The sequence below is a fragment of the Bufo bufo genome, chromosome 2 (assembly GCF_905171765.1).
Source record: "Bufo bufo chromosome 2, aBufBuf1.1, whole genome shotgun sequence".
Lineage (NCBI taxonomy): Eukaryota > Metazoa > Chordata > Amphibia > Anura > Bufonidae > Bufo > Bufo bufo.
This window is the reverse complement of record NC_053390.1, coordinates 770,800,297-770,826,015: the sequence shown is the minus strand read 5'-3', so window position 1 is coordinate 770,826,015 and position 25,719 is coordinate 770,800,297. Positions and strand designations below refer to the sequence as shown.

Here is a 25,719-nt window from a genome sequence, read left to right as displayed (position 1 = left end):
GGTTTGTACAAAAACAGAGAAGAGGATTCTTTACGGTAAGAGCAGTGAGACTATGGAGCTCTCTGCCTGAGGAGGTGGTGATGGTGAGTACAATAAAGGAATTCAAGAGGGGCCTGGATGTGTTTCTGGAGTGTAATAATATTACAGGCTATAGCTACTAGAGAGGGGTCGTTGATCCAGGGAGTTATTCTGATTCTTTTCCCCAGGATGAGGAATCGGCTGAACTGGATGGGTCTTTTTTTAGCCTTGTAAACTATGTCACTGTGTAAAACCAAAGCTTTTTTTTTTTGTCATTCATCAAATCCAGCATGAAGATTTAGAAAAGACACTGTAAATTATACTGTATTAGTATAATATTGTACATTATAGAACTGGTGTCAGAGTATATAAATGTTCTTAAAGTGAATTTATCACCAGGAAATACAGTCAATCTACAGGCAGCATGTTATAGATCAGGAGGAGCTGAGCAGATTGATATGTAGTTTTATGGGAAAAGATTCAGTAAAACTTGTATTTTATTCTTTTAGGCCTCAGCTCTTTCACTGCCTAGAAGTCACGTTGGCGCTCCTTGTACTTATACAGAAAGGGCTGTCAATCGCTGCTAAGACGCCCACTGGACTCCTAAGCATTGACAGAGCAGAGATTTAAATGAAAAAATTACAAGTTATACAAATTCTTCTCCTACAAAACTATCCATCTGCTCAGCTCCTTCTGTGCGAACATCCATCTGCTCAGCTCCTTCTGTGCTAACATCCATCTGCTCAGCTCCTTCTGTGCTAACATCCATCTGCTCAGCTCCTTCTGTGCTAACATCCATCTGCTCAGCTCCTTCTGTGCTAACATCCATCTGCTCAGCTCCTTCTGTGCTAACATCCATCTGCTCAGCTCCTTCTGTGCTAACATCCATCTGCTCAGCTCCTTCTGTGCTAACATCCATCTGCTCAGCTCCTTCTGTGCTAACATCCATCTGCTCAGCTCCTTCTGTGCTAACATCCATCTGCTCAGCTCCTTCTGTGCTAACATCCATCTGCTCAGCTCCTTCTGTGCTAACATCCATCTGCTCAGCTCCTTCAGTGCTAACATCCATCTGCTCAGCTCCTTCTGTGCTAACATCCATCTGCTCAGCTCCTTCTGTGCTAACATCCATCTGCTCAGCTCCTTCTGTGCTAACATCCATCTGCTCAGCTCCTTCTGTGCTAACATCCATCTGCTCAGCTCCTTCTGTGCTAACATCCATCTGCTCAGCTCCTTCAGTGCTAACATCCATCTGCTCAGCTCCTTCTGTGCTAACATCCATCTGCTCAGCTCCTTCTGTGCTAACATCCATCTGCTCAGCTCCTTCTGTGCTAACATCCATCTGCTCAGCTCCTTCTGTGCTAACATCCATCTGCTCAGCTCCTTCTGTGCTAACATCCATCTGCTCAGCTCCTTCTGTGCTAACATCCATCTGCTCAGCTCCTTCTGTGCTAACATCCATCTGCTCAGCTCCTTCTGTGCTAACATCCATCTGCTCAGCTCCTTCTGTGCTAACATCCATCTGCTCAGCTCCTTCTGTGCTAACATCCATCTGCTCAGCTCCTTCTGTGCTAACATCCATCTGCTCAGCTCCTTCTGTGCTAACATCCATCTGCTCAGCTCCTTCTGTGCTAACATCCATCTGCTCAGCTCCTTCTGTGCTAACATCCATCTGCTCAGCTCCTTCTGTGCCAATATCAATCTGCTCAGCAACTTCTGTGCTAACATCCATCTACTCAGCTCCTTCTGTGCCAACATCAATCTGCTCAGCTCCTTCTGTGCTAATATCTGCTCAGCTCTTTCTGTGCCAATATCAATCTGCTCAGCTCCTTCTGTGCTAATATCCATCTGCCCAGCTCCTTCTGTGCTATCCATCTGCTCAGCTTCTTCTGTGCTAACATCAATCTGCTCAGCTCCTTCTGTGCTATCATCAATCTGCTCAGCTCCTTATGTGCTAATATCCATCTGCCCAGCTCATTCTGTGCTATCCATCTGCTCAGCTTCTTCTGTGCTATCAATCTGCTCAGCTCCTTCTGTGCTAACATAATCTGCTCAGCTCCTTCTGTGCTAACATAATCTGCTCAGCTTCTTCTGTGCTATCAATCTGCTCAGCTCCTTCTGTGCTAACATAATCTGCTCAGCTCCTTCTGTGCTAACATCATCTGCTCAGCTCCTTCTGTGCTAACATCAATCTGCTCAGCTCCTTCTGTGCTAACATCAATCTGCTCAGCTCCTTCTGTGCTAACATCAATCTGCTCAGCTCCTTCTGTGCTAACATCCATCTGCTCAGCTCCTTCTGTGCTAACATCCATCTGCTCACCTCCTTATGTGCTAATATCCATCTGCTCAGCTCCTTATGTGCTAACATCAATCTGCTCAGCTCCTTCTGTGCTAACATCCATCTGCTCAGCTCCTTCTGTGCTAATATCCATCTGCTCAGCTCCTTCTGTGCTAACATCAATCTGCTCAGCTCCTTCTGTGCTAACATCAATCTGCTCAGCTCCTTCTGTGCTAACATCCATCTGCTCAGCTCCTTCTGTGCTAACATCCATCTGCTCAGCTCCTTCTGTGCTAATATCCATCTGCTCAGCTCCTTCTGTGCTAACATCAATCTGCTCAGCTCCTTCTGTGCTAACATCAATCTGCTCAGCTCCTTCTGTGCTAACATCCATCTGCTCAGCTCCTTCTGTGCTAACATCCATCTGCTCAGCTCCTTCTGTTCTATCAATCTGTTCAGTTCCTTCTGTGCTAATATCCATCTGCTCAGCTCCTTCTGTGCTAATATCAATCTTCTCCACTCCTTCTGTGCTAACATAATCTGCTCAGCTCCTTCTGTGCTAACATCAATCTGCTCAGCTCATTCTGTGCTAATATCAATGGGGCTCCAAAAGAGCGCCCAATATTATCGAGTGGAAAAATGTATTGGAAAAGATTGAGAGGTTTGAGAAATATGCAATGAGTAGTGCAATTAGTTGCTGATGGGCAGTGGGGTTGGGGGGAGGAGAGAGAGAGGAAAAATAACGTACACCCCTTAGGGGGGATTGTTTATGGTATCAATCGAGACAACCATCATGGGGATGGGGGGGTTGATTCAAGGTGGGGGATAATTTGAATAGACAATGAGAGGTCTGAGTATAAGTACCATGGTGCTTAGAGGGGAGTCTGGTAACCCCCCAAAATAGAACAGATTACTTACTATTTTTGTATTGTTTTTGTTTATAATGATTTACAATTCATTGCAATGGCTGTTCTTGCAGACTGTTTATTGATGAACTCAGATTTTGTATTGTCAAATTGTATTTTCATTTTGCATTGTGAACGGTAAGAAAAATAATAAAATATTTAAAGAGAAAAAATAAAATAAAAAACATCAATCTGCTCAGCTCCTTCTGTGCCAATAGCAATCTGCTCAGCTCCTTCTGTGCCAATATCAATCTGCTCAGCTCCTTCTGTGCCAATATCAATCTGCTCAGCTCCTTCTGTGCCAATATCAATCTGCTCAGCTCCTTCTGTGCCAATATCAATCTGCTCAGCTCTTTCGGTGCATACAGTAAAATTTCAGTGGGACCGGACAGGCGCCAGATTATCAAATAATATCAGCCATAACAATGTATAAAACTTAAACTATAAGGTAGAAAACCAGAATAAACTGTCAGCAAGAACTACACCTGTAATTCTGTTTTTGTAATTTCAGCGGAAAGAACCAGTTTGGAAATCCATCCACCACGTGATCTTCCACATTATATTGCAGGATTGTGCTAGTAACCAAGGGTCTGATTATCAGGCTTTATGGATTATAGGTGCTGGATTAAAGTAATTTCACTAATAAAGCTAAAAAAAATGGCAGGTCGTGCAGTGCCCTATTCCAGATGATCAATCGGATTACAGATGTTACTCGCCTCTCGCTCCTTGACGGACACCGATTTGTGTGCAGGCCGGAGAGGAGGCTGAACAGGCAGTAAAAGGACTGTGACCGAAAAAAGAAAAAACTCTAGAAGGTCCTCCCCGAGTTGCAAGATGAAAGCCGGGGCGAAAGCTCTGCCCTGCAATGACCTTCCAAGATGTCACCGGTGAGCGGGCTCAGATGGGAAGTGCAGCATGTCTATTACTAAAGATGCACCCTTTGTCTATGTGTGCAGTGGCGTAACTAGAACTGACTGGGCCCTGAAAATTTTTGAACTGGAACTCCCTCATCCCCTTAATGCAGACCTCGGACCGGACAAAAAATAAATAAATAAATACTCGCCTCTCTTCTCGTCCTAAGGGCACCTCCACTCTTCGTGCGGCACTGCACTGTGACCCGACGTTGCACAGCATCAGGCCATAGTTCGCTCCTACACACACTACATCCCGTCCCGGCAGTGCACAGCTCCAGGACCTGGTGCCGCACAGACGCCTGGAGAAGAAGACCAGGCAGCGGTGAGTAAGACAAGTGCTAGGACTAGGAGCACCATACTCGCCGCTCCCTAGGCCCTGAAAATAAATCCATTTGTCCTCCTCCCAGGCCGCCTTCCCAAGTTTGGGCCCCGTAGCAGACGCTTCCTCTGCTTCCATGGTAGCTATGCCCCTAATTGTGTGCATGTAGCAGTGCAGCGTTTGTGGTGTGCACGTCGCAAAGCTGTGCTTGTCTGGTGTGTATAAGTTACTGACACTGGACTCTCTAGTTCATTAAACCACCAGGAAAGTTTTAATAAGTAGAAAACATTTTTAAATATTTTTTTTTTTGTCTAAACCTGAGGTGCGTCTTATGGTCCGATGAATCCTATATCTACAATCTTTCCCAACTGACTTCCCTCCAAAGACCAATGCCAGTCCCCTGCATCTACACTCTGGAAATCTCGAAGCATGGCAATCCTATCTACCTAATAAAATCTAATTAAAATCACTTCCAATTTGTACCAACTTTGGGTTTTTAAAAATTCTGAGAAATACAAAGTTACTAAAATGAGAAATCTGCGAGTTTTGCAGTACAGGTATGATGCACACACACAGCGTGGAGGCGTCAGGCGCTGATCCACATGCTGGCTGCTGTCCTCCGCTCCGGTTCTGTGGGTCTATTTAAATATCTACGGGCAAACAGCCTTTAGGGTAAAGCGGGTGGCAGCGGGCGAAAAATTAGGAGATGCATTCACCTGAGGCAAAACGAAGGCTGCGCTAAAAAGAAAGGATTCTCTATACCTCAAGAAGTGCGTTTTCTGCCCTCTTCCGTGTGCAGCCTGATCTTTCCAGGTTTCACTAATGTCAGACAGATTTAGTCCGTGGCATGCTGCCCGCGCTCGGCCATAGGTTGACATTTTATCTTCGTTTCTGGGAATCGCTGGAGCGTAACCTCCGCATGCTCATAATGATCAGATCCACTAGAACTAGACTGGATCACTAGAGGGAATCCTCATTATCAGGACCATTTAAGGACTGGCGCATATATGTCTGACCTTTGGTGATGGCGTAACTTTAGGTCGGTGTGAATGGAGAAGGAGTCTGGACGGAAGACTGAGATGTACAGTAATATCAAATCTTCTCAATACTAGAAGGTGCAAAATGAATTTTCATAAAGGGGTCTGTACAGTATGCCTGGGACTCATGTAGAGATTAAGGGTCTGCTTCGGGCAATGCCCATTTCTTCAGGTGGTCACACGTACTAAATGGCTGTGTGCCGAACATCTAATGTGTATGCAGGTGTCCCGATTCCCCCCAGTAGTAGATGTCAGGGGATTTCACCATGCCCGATCCATTCCTTCTCAAAGCAGACCAGTGTCTGACAGCGGTCACCCCCACTCTATATTGAGAACACATGCATGTATACAGGGGGCTTCAGGAGGAACTGCTGTCACCCAATGGCTTTTGAAGGTAGTTTGAAGGCTGCCCCTCTGCACTTTAAATTGACAGGGCCAGGCATGATGACGTTTTCACTGCCTGGTCCTGTCAAAGTGCAGAGAGAGCAGAGCCTCTAGGTGTAATGGCAACGCCCCCGTTGCTCCTAGAGGCTCATTTGCATATGTTAAACCATCATTTTTCTCAGCCATGTGGACACATATGAACATGGGACCAACACAGATGTCTTCAGCTGCCGAGTGCACATGTAACAGGTCAGCCAGTGTCATAGGTACAAAACTGCTGACAGATGCCCTTTAAAAGAGTAAAAAAAGAAGTCACTGTAGATGTCGGCAGGAGTGACAAAAATTCAGCGCGCAGGCTGTGCCATTTTTAGAGAAAATGGTGGAAACCAGAGCTGCACCCTCTTTCCATAATCACAGAGACCGTGCTTTCTGAGCCGCAATGGGGTATTTTAATCATTAGAGGGGACATCTGCTCCCCACTTCCTAGCTGCTTGATCTCCAGCTCCAGAGGGTAGTTAGACGTTGGTGAAGGAGGTCACCAGCTTTGCCAGTCCGCTCCAGTAACTTACACAGAGCTGACATCTAATAGGAACCAGCAAAGTATCCACCACCTCCACACAGGGAAAAGCTGACTCAGAAGCAACGAAGAAGAGCTTTCGTTATCCCTGACATCACACATGAAGTGACTGCCACATCGGTTGACTAAAAACTGTGTCTGAACTAATCAGTCACTAATGGTGCTCTCAATACCGGGTGCTGTGGTGGCCCATGGTTACTTGTGACACCCCTGCTGTGTCCGTCATGAAATCAAAGAGCTCCATTCGTTTACTTTTCGGGCCTGAGTCAAGATGGACATAACCCGTATCTAAAACTAAGAGATCTTCATGATGAAGGCCTCAGATTAGAATGGGCATAACTGGCCAAAGTCAACCAAGGACAGCATCTGCATGGAGTTTGAAGGTTCTCCTCATGCTTGCGCGGGTTTTCTTCCTGTCCTCCACTTTTCGCCCACTTTCCAAAAACATAATTTAGAACTAGATTGTGAGCCTCAAAGGAATAAGGGCTGACATGATGGATCATTTCTGCATAAAATGTTGACTTTTTTAGACCCTTCATTCAGAATATTTGTTTCCTGAGGGCAGTGCACTGTAGTACATGATGGTCCACAGGATGGACAGTACTGACGTCTGAGTGCCATCACGTGGTCTCTCTATGAGGTAGGCTGGACCCAGCGTCCTCTCCTAGAAAGAGACAGCCGATATCTCGGTGATATCCCCCAAAAACATTATGGCCATGCATTTCCCACAGACACTCATCCGATCTAACCGATCCCAATACATGTGCATATCGGCTCGGTCAAAAGTGCGTGCGCTCTCAATGGGCAGAAAGTAAAAAGTGTTAAGAATTGGGAAAAATACTAAACTCAGACAATAACCCAGAGACAATGCGTCTCATCTCCGCTGCAGACTGGGCCGAGGCGTTGGCACAGAAACGACCTCTTACTGTGTGCGGTCTTATACATCCTGCGCGGCCTCGAGGCCACTCTGGCAATAAACCGGTTAACTAGCGTCAGCAATCCCCCTTTTTCCATGCAATGTGCTGCAACTCGCATCTAAATGGTTCCTTTGCACCATGAACTGAAACATCTTGAATGCTCAAACTGTATTTTTATGGGCGTCTTGGGACACTAAATTTTAGTGGTCTATTAAATGCCAGCAATTTCATGCTTGTGCATAAAACAGCATTCACATATCAGGACTTGGTGGTTACATAGCTAGATTATACCTTTTTTTTTTTTTTTTTACACGTATAAGATTAGTCGTTTCCATTAATAACATTATGCTTTGTTTCTCAGAAATACCTTTTCTCGCCATAAAAATGATGTAGGTATTATTTTAAGAGAGAACCGGGTATTGTGCAGAAGGCTCAATGAAGTTCTTGTGGGGAACGTATGGAAGCTGCTCTAGTCGGCGAGAGCCGAGCCATATCGTGGGCACTGCCAGGTACCTACAGCCAGGCTTCACTAGGGATCTCGGGTAGAAGATGGCACTGAACCCACAAACCTGAAAACTCTTACCTGGCAACATGATCCTCTTCAGAAAGAAGTCCAGCCCCACTGTTTGCTTGTACTGCTTCCCGAAGGATTCCTGGGCAAAGCGCATGGCCAGCGAGGTCTGAAAGGAAACGGGTGGAAAAATGTCATAGTAATAATATCAGTGGTGGTAATGATCGTAGCAGTAAGAAAAGTAATAATGGTAATAGCAGTTGTAATAATAGTACAAAAGGCAGTAATGGCAGTAGTAGTACTAATAGTACAAAAGGCAGAAAAAGCAGTAGTAGTACTAATAGTACAAAAGGCAGTAAAAGCAGTACTAATAGTACAAAAGGCAGTAAAAGCAGTAGTAGTAGTGATAGTACAAAAGGCAGTAAAAGCAGTAGTAGTACTAATAGTACAAAAGGCAGAAAAAGCAGTAGTAGTAGTGATAGTACAAAAGGCAGTAAAAGCAGTACTAATAGTACAAAAGGCAGTAAAAGCAGTAGTAGTACTAATAGTACAATAGGCAGTAAAAGCAGTAGTAGTACTAATAGTACAAAAGGCAGTAAAAGCAGTAGTAGTACTAATAGTACAATAGGCAGTAAAAGCAGTAGTAGTACTAATAGTACAATAGGCAGTAAAAGCAGTAGTAGTACTAATAGTACAATAGGCAGTAAAAGCAGTAGTAGTACTAATAGTACAAAAGGCAGTAAAAGCAGTAGTAGTACTAATAGTACAATAGGCAGTAAAAGCAGTAGTAGTACTAATAGTACAAAAGGCAGTAAAAGCAGTAGTAGTACTAATAGTACAAAAGGCGGTAAAAGCAGTAGTAGTACTAATAGTACAAAAGGCAGTAAAAGCAGTACTAATAGTACAAAAGGCAGTAAAAGCAGTAGTAGCTGTAATAATAATAGTACTAGTATTAACAGAAGCACTTGCATTAGTAACAGTATTATTAGTAATTGTAGTAAAAATAATAATAGCGTTACATGTATAATTTATTTGTCACCCAGTGTGTGCAAGCAACAATGTCTAAAAATTCTGCAGACCTCAGCATCAAAACTGCACATAAATCCTTACTCTTTATTGCGGTTTAGGCCCTTTTATGTTGCAGATTTTCTGTTTGTTAACAACCCCCCTACAGAAGGTGCGGGGTCACACAAACTGCTGCGGATTTCAAAATCAGCACAACCGGTCAATGACTGCACAGAAGAATAAAGTAAAGTGTACAGCCGATGTGTCAGGTACACAGCGTACACTGTGGGGGGGTCATTTACTAACCAGAAGCAGGCCTATATTAAGGCGTATTTCTGGGGCAGATTGTGGCACAAAGGACCTTTGCACTGAAATCTGTGACTTTTCCCTGCTCACGCCAAGTCTAAAAAAAGTGGGCGTGGCACAACGGCGGATCCACCACCAGCTACAGGGGGTATTAAGACCTCCTAAATGTAACACTCCACAAGACTACTACTACTACTGTTAATACTACAAACTACACTTACTACTACTGCTACTCTTACTACTACTGTTAATACTACAAACTACACTTACTACTACTGCTACTCTTACTACTACTGTTAATACTACAAACTACACTTACTACTACTGCTACTCTTACTACTACTGTTAATACTACAAACTACACTTACTACTACTGCTACTCTTACTACTACTGTTAATACTACAAACTACACTTACTACTACTGTTAATACTACAAACTACACTTACTACTACTGCTACTCTTACTACTACTGTTAATACTACAAACTACACTTACTACTACTGCTACTCTTACTACTACTGTTAATACTACAAACTACACTTACTACTACTGCTACTCTTACTACTACTGTTAATACTACAAACTACACTTACTACTACTGCTACTCTTACTACTACTGTTAATACTACAAACTACACTTACTACTACTGCTACTCTTACTACTACTACTGATAATACTACAGTCCTGATCAAAAGTTTAAGACCACTTGAAAAATGGCAAAAAATCTTATTTAGCATGGCTGGATCTTAACAAGGTTCCAAGTAGAGCTTCAACATGCAACAAGAAGAAATGAGAGTGAGACAAAACATTTTTTGAGCATTCAATTAATTGAAAATAACGAATAAACAGAAACAGGCTGTTTTTCAGCTGATCAAAAGTTTAGGACTAGAGTTGAGCGGACACCTGGATGTTGGGTTCGACGAGTTCGGCCGAACTTGAAAAAAAAGTTCGGGTTTGGGACCCGAACCCCATTGAAGTCAATGGGGACCCAAACTTTTGGGCACTAAAATGTCTCTAATATAGTCCTGGAAAGGGCTAGAGGGCTGCAAAAGGCATCAAAATGTGCTTAAGAGCATGACAGCTGTTCTGCAAACAAATGTGGATAGGGAAATGACTTAAATTAACATAAAATACAGAAAAAAATTAAATAATCTGTTGTAAGTGGAAGCGGCGGTGAAGGAGGAATAGGTAGCCAACACTGTTTTGTGTTATTTTTTATCTTTAAAATTTAAATATTGGGACATATAACAAAATAAAACTAAGAATAAGTGCACTTGAGTACAAGAATGGATGGTTGAGGCTGGTATAAATGTCTATTCTGCACAAGGTACGGACAAGTCCTGTGGGATCCATGCCTGGTTCATTTTAACCGCCTCCGGACCGCCTAACGCAGGATCGCGTTCCGGAGGCGGCAGCTGCAGGCAGCGTCACGCATATATGCGTCATCTCGCGAGACGCGAGATTTCCTGTGAACGCACGCACACAGGCGCGCGCGTTCACAGGATCGGAAGGTAAGCGAGTGGATCTCCAGCTTGCCAGCGGTGATCGTTCGCTGGCAGACTGGAGATGTGATTTTTTTAACCCCTAACAGGTATATTAGACGCTGTTTTGATAACCGCGTCTAATATACCTGCTACCTGGTCCTCTGATGGTCCCCTTTGTTTGGATCGACCACCAGAGGACACAGGTAGCTCAGTAATATGTTGCACCAAGCACCACTACACTACACCCTCCCCTGTCACTTATTAACCCCTGATCACCCCATATAGACTCCCTGATCACCCCCCTGTCATTATTCACCCCCCTGTCATTGATTACCCCCCTGTAAAGCTCCATTCAGACGTCCGTATGTTTTTTACAGATCCACGGATACATGGATCGGATCCGCAAAACACATACGGAAGTCTGAATGGAGCCTTACAGGGGGGTGATCACCCCATATAGACTCCCTGATCACCCCCCTGTCATTGATCACCCCCCTGTAAGGCTCCATTCAGACGTCCGTATGTGTTTTGCGGATCCGTGGATCCGAAAAACACGGACACCGCGGATCCGCAAAACACATACGGACGTCTGAATGGAGCCTTACAGGGGGGTGATCAATGACAGAGGGGTGATAACCCCATATACACTCCCTGATCACCCCCCTGTCATTGATCACCCCCCTGTAAGGCTCCATTCAGACATTTTTTTGGCACAAATTAGCGGAAATTATTATTATTATTTATTTTTTTTCTTACAAAGTCTTATATTCCACTAACTTGTGTCAAAAAATAAAATCTCACATGAACTCACCATACCCCTCACGGAATCCAAATGCGTAAAATGTTTTAGACATTTATATTCCAGGCCTCTTCTCACGCTTTAGGGCCCCTAAAATGCCAGGGCAGTATAAATACCCCACATGTGACCCCATTTCAGAAAGAAGACACCCCAAGGTATTCCGTGAGGGGCATATTGAGTCCATGAAAGATTGAAATTTTTGTCCCAAGTTAGCGGAAAGGGAGACTGTGAGAAAAAACAAAAAACAAAAAATCAATTTCCGCTAACTTGTGCCAAAAAAAATAAAATTTGATGAACTCGCCATGCCCCTCATTGAATACCTTGGGTGTCTTCTTTCCAAAATGGGGTCACATGTGGGGTAGTTATACTGCCCTGGCATTTTAGGGGCCCTAAAGCGTGAGAAGAAGTCTGGGATCCAAATGTCTAAAAATGCCCTCCTAAAAGGAATTTGGGCCCCTTTGCGCATCTAGGCTGCAAAAAAGTGCAATGTGTTTTGGGGTGTCATTTTACATATACCCATGCTGGGTGAGATAAATATCTTGGTCAAATGCCAACGTTGTATAAAAAAAATGGGAAAAGTTGTCTTTTGCCGAGATATTTCTCTCACCCAGCATGGGTATATGTAAAATGACACCCCAAAACACATTGCCCAACTTCTTCTGAGTACAGCGATACCAGATGTGTGACACTTTTTTGCAGCCTAGGTGGGCAAAGGGGCCCACATTCCAAAGAGCACCTTTAGGATTTCACAGGTCATTTTTTACACATTTTGATTTCAAAATACTTCGCACGCATTTGGGCCCCTAGAATGCCAGGGCAGTATGACTACCCCACAAGTGACCCCATTTTGGAAAGAAGACACCCCAAGGTATTCCGTGAGGGGCATGGCGAGTTACTAGAATTTTTTTATTTTTTGTCACAAGTTAGCGGAATATGATGATTTTTTTTCTTTTTTTTTTTCTTACAAAGTCTCATATTCCACTAACTTGTGACAAACAATAAAAAACTTTTTTATTAAAAACCTTAAACCCCCTTAATGACCAGGCCACTTTTTACACTTCTGCACTACACTACTTTCACCGTTTATTGCTCTGCCATGCAACTTACCACCCAAATGAATTTTACCTCCTTTTCTTCTCACTAATAGAGCTTTCATTTGGTGGTATTTCATTGCTGCTGACATTTTTACTTTTTTTGTTATTAATCGAAATTTAACGAAATTTTTGCAAAAAAATGAAGTTTTTCACTTTCAGTTGTAAAATGTTTCCAAAAAAACGACATCCATAAATTTTTCACTAAATTTATTTTTCTTCATGTCTTTGATAAAAAAAAAAATGGTTTGGGTAAAAGTTATAGCGTTTACAAACTATGATACAAAAATGTGAATTTCCGCTTTTTGAAGCAGCTCTGACTTTCTGAGCACCTGTCATGTTTCCTGAGGTTCTACAATGGCCAAACAGTAGAAAAACCCCACAAATGACCCCATTTCGGAAAGTAGACACCCTAAGGTATTCGCTGATGGGCATAGTGAGTTCATAGAACTTTTTATTTTTTGTCACAAGTTAGCGGAAAATGATGAATTTTTTATTTATTTATTTTCCTTACAAAGTCTCATATTCCACTAACTTGTGACAAAAAATAAAAACTTCCATGAACTCACTATGCCCATCATGAAATACCTTGGGGTGTCTTCTTTCCAAAATGGGGTCACTTGTGGGGTAGTTATACTGCCCTGGCATTCTAGGGGCCCTAATGTGTGGTAAGTAGTTTGAAATCAAAATGTGTAAAAAATGACCTGTGAAATCCTAAAGGTGCTCTTTGGAATGTGGGCCCCTTTGCCCACTTAGGCTGCAAAAAAGTGTCACACATCTGGTATCGCCGTACTCAGGAGAAGTTGGGCAATGTGTTTTGGGGTGTCATTTTACATATACCCATGCTGGGTGAGATAAATATCTTGGTCAAATGCCAACTTTGTATAAAAAAATTGGAAAAGTTGTCTTTTGCCGAGATATTTATTTCACCTAGCATGGGTATATGTAAAATGACACCCCAAAACACATTGCCCAAGGGGCCCACATTCCAAAGAGCACCTTTAGGATTTCACAGGTCATTTTTTACACATTTTGATTTCAAACTACTTACCACACATTAGGGCCCCTAAAATGCCAGGGCAGTATAACTACCCCACAAGTGACCCCATTTTGGAAAGAAGACACCCCAAGGTATTTCATGATGGGCATAGTGAGTTCATAGAAGTTTTTATTTTTTGTCACAAGTTAGTGGAATATGAGACTTTGTAAGGAAAATAAATAAATAAATAAAAAATTCATCATTTTCCGCTAACTTGTGACAAAAAATAAAAAGTTCTATGAACTCACTATGCCCATCAGCGAATACCTTAGGGTGTCTACTTTCCGAAATGGGGTCATTTGTGGGGTTTTTCTACTGTTTGGCCATTGTAGAACCTCAGGAAACATGACAGGTGCTCAGAAAGTCAGAGCTGCTTCAAAAAGCGGAAATTCACATTTTTGTATCATAGTTTGTAAACGCTATAACTTTTACCCAAACCATTTTTTTTTTTATCAAAGACATGAAGAAAAATAAATTTAGAGAAAAATTTATGGATGTCGTTTTTTTGGAAACATTTTACAACTGAAAGTGAAAAACTTCATTTTTTTGCAAAAATTTCGTTAAATTTCGATTAATAACAAAAAAAGTAAAAATGTCAGCAGCAATGAAATACCACCAAATGAAAGCTCTATTAGTGAGAAGAAAAGGAGGTAAAATTCATTTGGGTGGTAAGTTGCATGGCAGAGCAATAAACGGTGAAAGTAGTGTAGGTCAGAAGTGTAAAAAGTGGCCTGGTCATTAAGGGGGTTTAAGCACTGGGGGCTGAGGTGGCTAATAAACGTAAGCTTGTCCACATTGGCTGCGGCCTGTGATAATGCTCTCTGCCGTGCTAAACACACGTTCACACTATACACTGGCTGCAGGGTAGGTCAGCACCTCCAAGGCTGACAAAGCTTTTCCACATTTTTGCCATGCTAACCCTGCCTTCTCAGGTGATGGTGGTGCCCCAGCTGCGCTGGCGACCTCTTCCTCCTCCTCTGCCTTCGCCTTGTGCTTCCACTGTGCCCCCGCTGTCAGGTGGGAATGCCATCATCAGTTCCCTGTCACCCAGGCACAGCAGGGGTTCATTCACGGCAAAAGGGGGTTCATGTCACCCAGCAATAGAACAGATGATTTTGAGAGATTAAGGCCCCTGTCACCCAGGCACAGCAGGGGTTTGTATAGGCCAAAAATGGTAAAATGTCACCCGAAAATTGAAAATAAGAATTTCTTCAATTTAGGGCACTAAAATTGGCACTTTTTTGCATTAAAATGGCTCTAAAATAGTCCTTGAAAAGGCTAGAGGGATGTAAAAGGCAGTAAAATGTGCTTAAAGGGTTTCTACCACTTCGTTTTCACCTAATTAGCTTTCAGACACTAGCGATCCGCTAGTGTCTGCTCTACCTAACCATCCTAATATAACAGCTTATTGTCCTGCCGTTTCGCTAAAAAAACGAACTTATATAGATATGCTAATGAGCCTCTAGGTGCTATGGGGGCGTCATTAGCACCTAGAGGCTCGGTCTACCTTCACAAACTGCCGCCGCCCAGCGCGTCCCTCCAGCCCGGCCATCTCCTCTGGAATGCGATCCTCCCCGTGCGCGTCTATATTCGGCGCATGCGCAGTGAATGTCTGACCGCTTTCTGCACAGACATCTCCACTGCGCCTGCGCCGATGACGTCATAGTGCTCCGAGGAACAGGCGCAGTGGAGATGTCTGTGCAGAAAGCGGTCAGACATTCACTGCGCATGCGCCGAATACAGACGCGCACGGGGAGGATCGCGAGGGTAGCCCCCAAAATATTGTGACGAAAAAAAAAGAAAACAAAGAATCATTGCACTTGACTTGAGTACAAGAATGTATGTTTGATGGTGGTATAAATGTCTATTGTGCACAAGGTACAGACAAGTCTTGTGGGATCCAAGCCTGGTTCATTTTAATGAACGTGAGCTTGTCCACGTTGGCTGTGGACAGGCGGCTGCGTCTGTCTGTAATGACGCCTCCAGCCGTGCTAAATACACGTGCTAAATGCAGGGCAGGCCATCACCTCCAAGGCGTAAAGGGCAAGCTCAAAGGTCATGTGCCCAATTTGGAGACCCAGAAGTTGAAGGTAGCAGACCCGTCATTTAGTACGTGTAGGCGTGTGCACACATACTGCTCCACCATGTTGGTGAAATGCTGCCTCCTGCTAAGACGTTCCACATCAGCTGGTGGTGCTGGTTTTTGTGGCGTGCTGACAAAGCTTTTCCATATTTCGGCCATGCTAACCCTGCCTTCTGAGGTGCTGGCGGTGCCCCAGCTGCATTGGCGACCTCGTCCTCTGCCTTCGCCTTGTGCTTCCACTTGTCCCCCAGCGTCAGGTGGGAATGCCACCAGCAGCGCGTCTACCCGCGTGCACTTGTACTCGGGCATCTTAAGAATACGCTCCAGTGACAGAATTAAGGATGGTACGTTGTCCTTGTAATGGGGATCCAGCAGCGTGGCCACCCAGTAATCAGCACAAGTTAGAATGTGGGCAACTCGGCGGTCGTTGCAGAGACACTGCAGCATGTAATCGCTCATGTGTGCCAGGCTGCCCAGAGGCAACGAAAAGCTGTCCTCTGTGGGAGGTGTATCGTCTGTGTCCTCTGTATCCGCCCATCCACGCACCAGTGATGGCCATGAGCTGGTCTGGGTGCCACCCTGCTGTGAACATGGTTCCTCCTCCTGCATCTCCTCCTCCTCATCCTCCACCTCGTCATCCTCCTGAACTGTGCCCTGGCTGGACAATTGTGTACCTTGGGTTTGTGGGTGCAGGAACCCACTGTCTGAGCCACTTGGGAATGACTGGCCGGAAACCTTACGAAATGATCCCTCTTCCTCCTCCTGTGCCACATCCTCTTCCATCATCGCCAAGAGCGTTTTTTCAAGGAGGCATAGAAGTGGGATAGTAACCATGAGAACGGCGTTATCGGCACTGGCCATGTTGGTGGAGTACTCGAAACAGCGCAACAAGGAACACAGGTCTCGCATGGAGGCCCAGTCATTGGTGGTGAAGTGGTGATGTTCCCCGTGCGTGCTGCAGCTGAAACTCCACTATGGCCTGCTGCTGCTCGCACAGTCTGGCCAGCATGTGCAAGGTGGAGTTCCACCTTGTGGGCACGTCGCATTTGAGGCAGTGAGCGAGAAAGCCGAAGTTACGCTGCAGCGCTGACAGGCGAGCAGCAGCAGGGTGAGAACGCCGAAAGCGCACTTTATGCAGCAGCTCTGACATGTCGGGGTAATTATTAAGGAGTTTCTGCACCACCAAATTCAGCACATGCGCCAGGCAAGGGATGTGCGTCAAAACCGGCTGGTCCTAGAGCTGCTACGAGATTTCGCCCATTATCGCACACCACCAGGCCGGGCTTGAGGCTGACTGGCACAAACCACTCATCGGTCTGTTGTTCAAGGCCCGTCCACAGCTCCTGCGCGGTGTGGGGTTTGTCCCCAAACAGATAAGCTTTAAAACTGCCTGCTGTCGTTTACCCCTGGCTGTGCTGAAGTTTGTGGTGAAGGTGTTACGCTGACCGGATGAGGAGCTGGTAGAGGATGAGGAAGCAGAGTATGAGGAAGAAGCAACAGGAGGCAAACTGAAGCGCCCTGCAATCCTCGGTGGTAGAAGGACATGCGCTAAACTGCTATCCGCCTCAGGCCCAGCCACCACTGCATTTACCCACTGTGCTGTTATGGAGATATAACGGCCCTGACCGTGCTTACTGGTCCACGTATCCGTAGTCAGGTGCACCTTGCCACAGATGGCGTTGCACAGTGCACACCTGATTTTGTCCCCTACTTGGTTGTGCAGGGAAGGGATGGCTCGCCTTGAAAAGTAGTGGCGGCTGGGCACGACGTACTGTGGGACAGCCACCGCCATAAGGCCTTTAAAACTTTGTCTCCACCAGACGGAATGACAGCATTTCAAAGGCAAGTAATTTAGAAATGCTGGCATTCAGGGCTAGGGATCGCGGGTGGGTAGGGGGGTACTTCCTCTTCCTGTCCAGCGTTTGGGATATGGAGAGCTGAACGCTTCCGTGGGATATTGTGGAGATGCTTGGTGACCCAGGTGTTGGTGTTCCTGGCAGATCCTCTGTTTGCGGGTTGCCAGGTGGCACGGTCACTCCAGAGGTGGATGAAGAGGCCGCGACTGCAGCAGAAGAGGAAGCAGGAGGAGCCAGAGACCTTTCTTGGTATTTGAGGTGTCTACTCCACTGCAGCTTGTGCTTTTCACTTAAATGCCTGGTCATGCAGGTTGTGCTCAGGTTGAGAACGTTTATGCCTCGCTTCAGGCTCTGATTGCACAGCGTGCAAACCACTTGTGTCATGTTGTCAGCACATTGTCTGAAGAACTGCCACGCCAGGGAACTGGCTTTGGTGTGCTCGGGCCCTTGCTGCGGTGGGCAGTAGGAGGCGAACTGTCTAAAGGACGACGGCTCCGCTTTTGCACCCTGCTGCCTCTTCTGCTGTGCTGGTGGCTCTGTGCGACCACCGCCTCTTCCTCCGAACTACATAGGTCACTCGAATTACCTTGATTCCATGTGGGGTCGAGGACCTCATCGTCCTACACATCATCTTCCACCCAGTCTTCACCACTGACTTCCTTGTCGGTCTGCACACTTTCAAAAGCCCCAGCAGTTGGCACCTGTGTTTCATCATCATCCGAGACGTGCTGCGATGGTCCTCCCATGTACTCATCTTGAAAAATAAGTGGTTGGGCATCGGTGCACTCAATCTCTTCCACTTCTGGGGCAGGGCTAGGTGGATGGCCATGGGAAACTCTGCTAACAGAGTCATCAAAAAGCAGAAGAGACTGCTGCATGACTTGGAGCTCAGACTGCTTGGCTGATTTGAAAGGGGGTGAGGTGAAAGACTGATGGACATCGGCAGCAGATGCCAACTCTGATCTTTCAGCAGAAGACTGGGTGGGAGACAATGTGAAGGAACTGGATCCACTGTCAGCAACCCAATCTATTATCGCCTGTACTTGTTCAGGCCTCACCATTCGTAGAGCAGCATTAGGCCCGACCAAATACCGCTGCAGGTTTTGTCGCCTACTCGCACCTGAGGAAGGGGTTTCACTTGTGTGTGTAGCTGGCACAGATCGACCATGTCCTCTCCCTGCTACAGAAGCTCACCCAGCAGCACCACGACCTGGGCCACGTCCCTTATTTGACGCTCTCCTCATATTTTTTTAATTTAGGATCTTGCCCTAAATGGGTGTTTAATTAATAGTAGAATAGAACGACAGTATGTAAAGGGTGTATCTCACACGGCCTGAACCAGACTAGGCCTCAATAAAAGATTATTTTTGCCCAAAATGGCTGTATTTCAAATGCCAAATTCAAAGCCCTGAATGTAGAGGGGGCATCTCACAGGGCCTGAACCTCTGTAGGCCTGAAGTAAATATATCTTTGCACAAAATGGCTGTATTTCAAATGGCTGAATCAAACCCCTGTATGTATAGGGGGATCACACACGCCCTGAATCAGTGTAGGCCTGAAGTAAAGATTTCTTTGCACAAAATGGCTGTATTTCAAATGCCTAATTCAAACCCCTGGATGTATGGGGGGGGGGGGGGGGGGGGAAATCACACACGCCCTGAAACGGTGTAGGCCTGAAGTAAATATATCTTTGCACAAAAAGGCTGTATTTCAAATGCCTAATTCAAACCCCTGTATGTAGAGGGGGTATCTCACAGGGCCTGAACCTCTGTAGGCCTCAATTCAATATTGGTGCACCAAATGGCGGTATTTAAAATCTCTGAATGTAACCCAAATGTATTAAGGGTGTGTCTCACAATGACATCTGCATCAAAGGCTGCCAACTAAATTTTTTGTGCCCAAACAAGTGTTTAACAACTGAATTTGACAGCAGTATATAAGCCTGTAATTTCTCACGTGCTGATGCTGCAAGGCCTGAAAATAGTGTTTTTTGTCAAAAGAGTGTGTTTTTCAAACCCCAGAAAATGATGGGTGTATTTCTAGCTTAAATTGCACACTGACTAATACAGATGTTGTAGATTGCCCAAAAAGTCTTTTTTTGCTTACAGAATATGAATGCTGTATATATTAAACTTGAATTTAACACTTGCAGATCTGGAAAATACTGTTTTTTGAAAAAAAAAAGTGTGTTTTTTTAAACCCCAGAAAATGATGGGTGTATTTCTACCTTAAATTGCACACTGACTAATCCAGATGTTGTAGTTTGCCCCGAAAAAATGGTGATTTGCAATGTCCCAAAAGCTCGAGCATGCATAAAAAGGCCGCCGCCACCCACCTAACTAACAGAATTATAAAAGTTATTTATTTTTTGGTCAATGGGCTCAGGGCAGGGTAAGACGATTGTGTCCTGCACCCACACAACTATTTATCTGTAGATCGCTGAGTTAGATTGTCTCTTATGCTCTCCCCGAAATCACAAGTCCAGCAGCATCCTCTCCCTACACTTGTAACAGCAGAGTGACGTGCAGCGCTACGTGACTCCAGCTTATATAGAGGCTGGGTCACATGCTGCTCTGGCCAATCACAGCCATGCCATTAGTAGGCATGGCTGTAATGGCCTCTTGGGACAAGTAGTATGACGCTTGTTTATTGGCTGCTGTGCAGCCTTTCAGAAAGCGCCGAACACCGAACTCAAACTTTTACAGAAAGGTTCGGGTTCGGGTCCGGGGTCCAAAAATCCTAAAGTTCGGGTTCGCTCAACCCTATTTAGGACCACATGCCTTTAAAAGGCCAAATCTGTGCAAAGATGTTGATTCATTGTCATTTTCTGTCAGGTAGTCACACGTTGTGATGGCAAAGGCAAAAAAAACTCTCCCTTTTTGAACGTGGTCGGGTTGTTGAACTGCATAAGCAGGTTCTCTCACAGCGCGCCATCGCTGCTGAGGTGGGACGCAGTAAGACAGTCATTTGGAATTTCTTAAATGATCCTGAGGGTTATGGAACAAAAAAGTCAAGTGGAAGACCCAAAAAAATGTCCTCAGCACTGAGCCAGAGGATCCAATTGGCTGTCCGTCAAGACACTGGACGATCCTCGACCCAAATTAAGGCCCTGCAGCCCCATAAGCATCAGATGGAATCTGAGACTGAAGGGCTTCAAAAACAAAAAACATCTTCAAAGACCTCGTCTCCTTGAACGCCACAGAACTGCTCGTTTAGACTTTGCAAGAGAGCACCAAACATGGGACATTCAAAGGTGAAAGAAAGTTTTATTCTCTGATGAGTAAAAATTTAACCTTGATGGTCCTGATGGTTTCCAACGTTACTGGCATGACAAGCAGATCCCACCTGAGATGTTTTACACGAGCCACAGTGGAGGGGGCGCCATAATGGTCTGGGGTGCTTTTTCCTTCAGTGGAACAATGGAGCTTCAGGAAGTGCAGGGGCGTCAAACGGCTGCTGGCTATGTCCAGATGTTGCAGAGAGCATTCCTCATGACTGAGGGCCCTCGTCTGTGTGGTAACGACTGGGTTTTTCAACAGGACAACGCTACAGTACACAATGCCCGCAGGACAAGGGACTTCTTCCAGGAGAATAACATCACTCTTTTGGCCCATCCTGCGTGTTCCCCTGATCTAAATCCAATTGAGAACCTTTAGGGATGGATGGCAAGAGAAGTTTACAAAAATGGACAACAGTTCCAGACAGTAGATGGCCTTCATGCGGCCATCTTCACCACTTGGAGAAATGTTCCCACTCACCTCATGGAAACGCTTGCATCAAGCATGCCGAAACAAATTTTTGAAGTGAAAAAAATAACGGCAGAGCTACTCATTACTGAGTTCATGCTTGGAAGTTGTATTTTTGTTTTGGGGGGGGGGGGGGGGGTTATTTTTTTTTTGGAGGTGTTGTCCTAAACTTTTGATCAGCTGAAAAACAGCCTGTTTCAGTTTATTCGTTGTTTTCATTTAATTGAATGCTCAAGAAATGTTTTGTCTCATTCCCATTTCTTCTTGTTGCATGTTGAAGCTCTACTTGGAACCTTGTTAAGATCCAGCCATGCTAAATATGATTTTTTGCCATTTTTCAAGTGGTCTTAAACTTTTGATCAGGAGTGTACAATCTACTCTTACTACTACTGTTAAATTTTTTTAAATTATTTTTTTAACCCCTCCAGCGCTGTTTTACTATGCATTCTGTATTCAGAATGCTATTATTTTCCCTTATAACCATGTTATAAGGGGAAATAATACAATCTACAGAACACCGATCCCAAGCCCGAACTTCTGTGAAGAAGTTCGGGTACCAAACATGCGCGATTTTTCTCACGCGAGTGCAAAACGCATTACAATGTTTTGCACTCGCGCGGAAAAATCGTGGGTGTTCCCGCAACGCACCCGCACATTTTCCCGAAACGCCCATGTGAACACAGCCTAATACCTCCAAAAATAGTTATTAGTTTACATTCCCCATATGTCTACTTCCTGTTTGGATCATTTTGTAAATTACATTTTCTTTTTTGGGGGACGTCAGAAGGCTTAGAAGTTTAGAAGCAAATCTTGAGATTTTTCAGAAAATTTCCAAAACCCACTTTTTAAGGACCAGTTCAGGTCTGAAGTCACTTTGTGAGGCTTACAAAATAGAACCAACCCATAAATGGCCCCATTTTAGAAACTACACCCCTCAAGGAATTCAAAACTGATTTTACAAACTTTCTTAACCCTTTAGGTGTTCCACAAGAATTACAGGAAAAAGTAGATGAAATTTCAGAATTTAACTTACAGAAAACCCCATGTGTGGTCGTAAACTGCTGTACGGGCACACAGCAGGGCGCAGAAGGAAAGGAACGCCATATAGTTTTTGGAAGGCAGATTTCACTGCGATAATTTTAAGTTGCCATGTCACATTTGAAGACCCCCTGATGCACCACTAAAGTAGAAACTCCAAAAAAGTGACCCTATTTTGGAAACTACGGGATAAGGTGGCAGTATTGTTGGTACTATTTTAGGGTACATATAATTTTTGGTTGCTCTATTTTACACTTTTTGTGAGGCAAGGTAACAAAAATAGCTGTTTTGGTACCGTTTTTATTTTTTGTTATTTACAATGCTTATCTGACAGGTTAGATCATGTGGTATTTTTATAGAGCAGGTTGTTATGGACGCGACAATACCATTTTGAAAAAAAATGATTTTTTTGTGTCCATATTCTGAAAGCCATATTTTTTATTTTTTTTGGGCGACTGTGTAGGGGCTAATTTTTTTCGGTATGAGATGACGGTTAGATTGGTACTATTTTAGGGTGCATATGACTTTTTGATTGCTTGGTATTACACTTTTTGTGATGTAAGGTGACAAAAAAATTGCTTTTTTTTTACTCACTTTTTATTATATTTTTTTGCTGGTGTTCACCTGAGGGGTTAGGTCTTGTGATATTTTTATAGAGCCGGTCAATACGGACACAGCGATACCTAATATGTCTACCTTTTTTTTATTTAGTTTTACACAATAACAGCATTTTTGAAATAAAATAAAAAATCATGTTTTAGTGTCTTTATATTCTGAGAGCCATAGATTTTTTATTTTTTGCGTGATTGTCCTAGGTAGGGTCTAATTTTTTGCGGGATGACTGTTTGGTATTATTTTGGGGTGCGCATGACTTTTTGATCGCTTGGTATTACACTTTTTGTAATGTAAGGTAGCAAAGATTACAATTACTTACCGGTAATTGTTTTTTCCTCTAGCCTCCACAGCGGCACGGATTCACAGGAGGGTTACCCCGCCTTCCCCAGGGACAGGAAACAACGTGGAGATCTTTAAAAAGCCCCCTCCCCTTACCTGCTCCAGTAAATAACCAAGAAACTGTGAAATGGATGCAACAAAGCTATTTATCAATTTTTTTCAAATAACAAACCAAATTATCAGAATACGGCATCAGATTACATAAATGTGGGGGGAAATTTTCTAGTGCCGCTGTGGAGGCTAGAGGAAAAACCAATTACCGGTAAGTAATTGTAATATTTCCAAACGCCTCCACGACGGCACGGATTCACAGGAGGAATAACATAGAAAACAAATAACTAGGGTGGGACCACTGCAGATACAACACTCTGCGAGAAAACGATAAGTCCTTATTTTTTAACACATCTAATTGATAATGTCGAAAAAAAGTAGAAGGCGAAGACCAGGTGGCTGCCTGGCTGTCATGCCCCACTCTGACGATGTGCGGAGGTCAGCCAGGATTGCAGCACGAGTTTAGTTTTTGTTTTGATGCCGTGTTGGATCCGCCTCGCATCAGGTGCACTGGGTGGAGTCATTAGTTTAAATGGTCTCCAGCTAAGTGCTCTGAGCGTATTATACTGTTCATTTTGGTCTGGGAAGGTTGGCTGTCAGTTCCTGCTCTCTGCAGATAAGTGTCATTTCTTGTTTGGTTGTTTATGTCATCTATCCCATCCAGGTTCTGTGCGAGCAGGCTGCTCCTTTCTCCCCACTTCACCATCTCAGGGAGTTCAGGGTTCTGTCAGTACAGGCTGGAGGACACAGCAAACCTACCTTTAAGGTCTGTCTGTGGGCTGAGCAATGCAGGGAAAGAGGTCAGGGATTAACTAGGAGGTGACCCTTCCCCTGTCTCTCGTCCAGAGCCTGGTTGGTGTGTTATCTGTTATACTGTGCACGTCCGCCGTGACACTGGCATATTTGTTCCAGAGACGTCCGCTGACTCTGCCCACGAAGCTGCGACTAATCGAGTTGAATGAGCTTTTAGTCCATTTGGAGGAATGACATCTTTTAAGTTGTAGCAAAATAGGATAGCCGATCTGATCCATCTTCCGATGGTTGTCTTGCTTGCCGCCTGTCCTCTATTTGGTCCAGCAGACTGAATGAAGAGTCTGTCTTCCTGAAAATTTCAGCTGCTTTCAGGTAAGCTAACACACATCTGCGAACGTCCAGATTATGAAAACGCCTCTCTTCCGGACAACCTGCTGGAGAACAGAATGATGGCAACAAAACTTTGTGCAGACAGTGGAATTTTAAGACAACCTTAGGTAAAAAAGAGGGAGAGTGTTTCAGCACTATCCGGCCATCTCTAAGGCTGCGTTCACACGAGCGTGTCCGGATTAGTTCCGGATGCGTCCCGGTGTGTTGCGGCAAACCCGCGCGAGTAGGAATGCAATTGCAGTCAGTTTTGACTGCGATTGCGTTCCGATGTTCAGTTTTTATCGCGCGGGTGCAATGTGTTTTGCACGCGCGTGATAAAAAAAACGACTGTGGTACCCAGACCCGAACTTCTTCACAGAAGTTCACATTTGGGTTCGGTGTTGTGTAGATGTTATTATTTTCCCTTATAACATGGTTATAAGGGAAAATAATAGCATTCTGAAAACAGAATGCTTAGTAGGTGATCAGTTGAGGGTTAAAAAAAAAAAAAAAAATTAACTCACCTTCTCCGTTTGTTCGCGTAAGTCCCGGTCTCTTCTTTACTTCTCAAAAGATGAACTATGGGCTAAAGGACCTTTGGTGACGTCAGATCACATGCTCCAATCACATGGTCCATCACCGCGGTGATGGACCATGTGATTGGAGCATGTGATCTGACGTCACCAAAGGTCCTTTAGCCCATAGTTCATCTTTTGAGAAGTAAAGAAGAGACCGGGACTTACGCGAACAAACGGAGAAGGTGAGTTAATTTTTTTTATTTTTTTTTAACCCTCAACTGATCACTTACTAAGCATTCTGTTTTCAGAATGCTATTATTTTCCCTTATAACCATGTTATAAGGGAAAATAATACAGTGAATAGACTGTCACCTAGCAACCATGCGTGAAAATCGCACAGCATCCGCACTTGCTTGCGGATGCTTGCGATTTTCACGCAACCCCATTCACTTCTATGGGGCCTGCGTTGCGTGAAAAACGCAGAATATAGAGCATGCTGCGATTTTCACGCAACGCACAAGTGACGCGTGAAAATCATCGCTCATCTGAACAGCCCCATAAAAATGAATGGGTCAGGATTCAGTGCGGGTGCAATACGTTCACCTACCGCATTGCACCCGCGCGGAATACTCGCCCGTGTGAACGCAGCCTAACAGTTCAATAGGGAGGTCCACATGAGAACACTTGTATTTCGCCGACTCTTCTAGCTGTAGTAATTGCAACAAGAAATTTCAGATAACGGCTCAAATGGCGAATCGATTAAAACA

The 25,719-nt window shown here is 44.4% G+C and overlaps 1 protein-coding gene across 3 annotated transcripts in view; it reads right to left on the bottom strand.

Moving 5' to 3' along the window:
- The window catches only part of RAB28 (RAB28, member RAS oncogene family), a 171,344-nt gene that overhangs the window by 123,911 nt on the left and 21,714 nt on the right, over positions 1 to 25,719 (bottom strand). For all 3 annotated transcript variants that reach the window (XM_040419096.1, XM_040419098.1, XM_040419097.1), the window contains exon 2: positions 7,930 to 8,026. In XM_040419096.1, the coding sequence (XP_040275030.1) occupies positions 7,930 to 8,026 (97 nt within the window). The remainder of the gene's footprint in view (positions 1 to 7,929; positions 8,027 to 25,719) is intronic.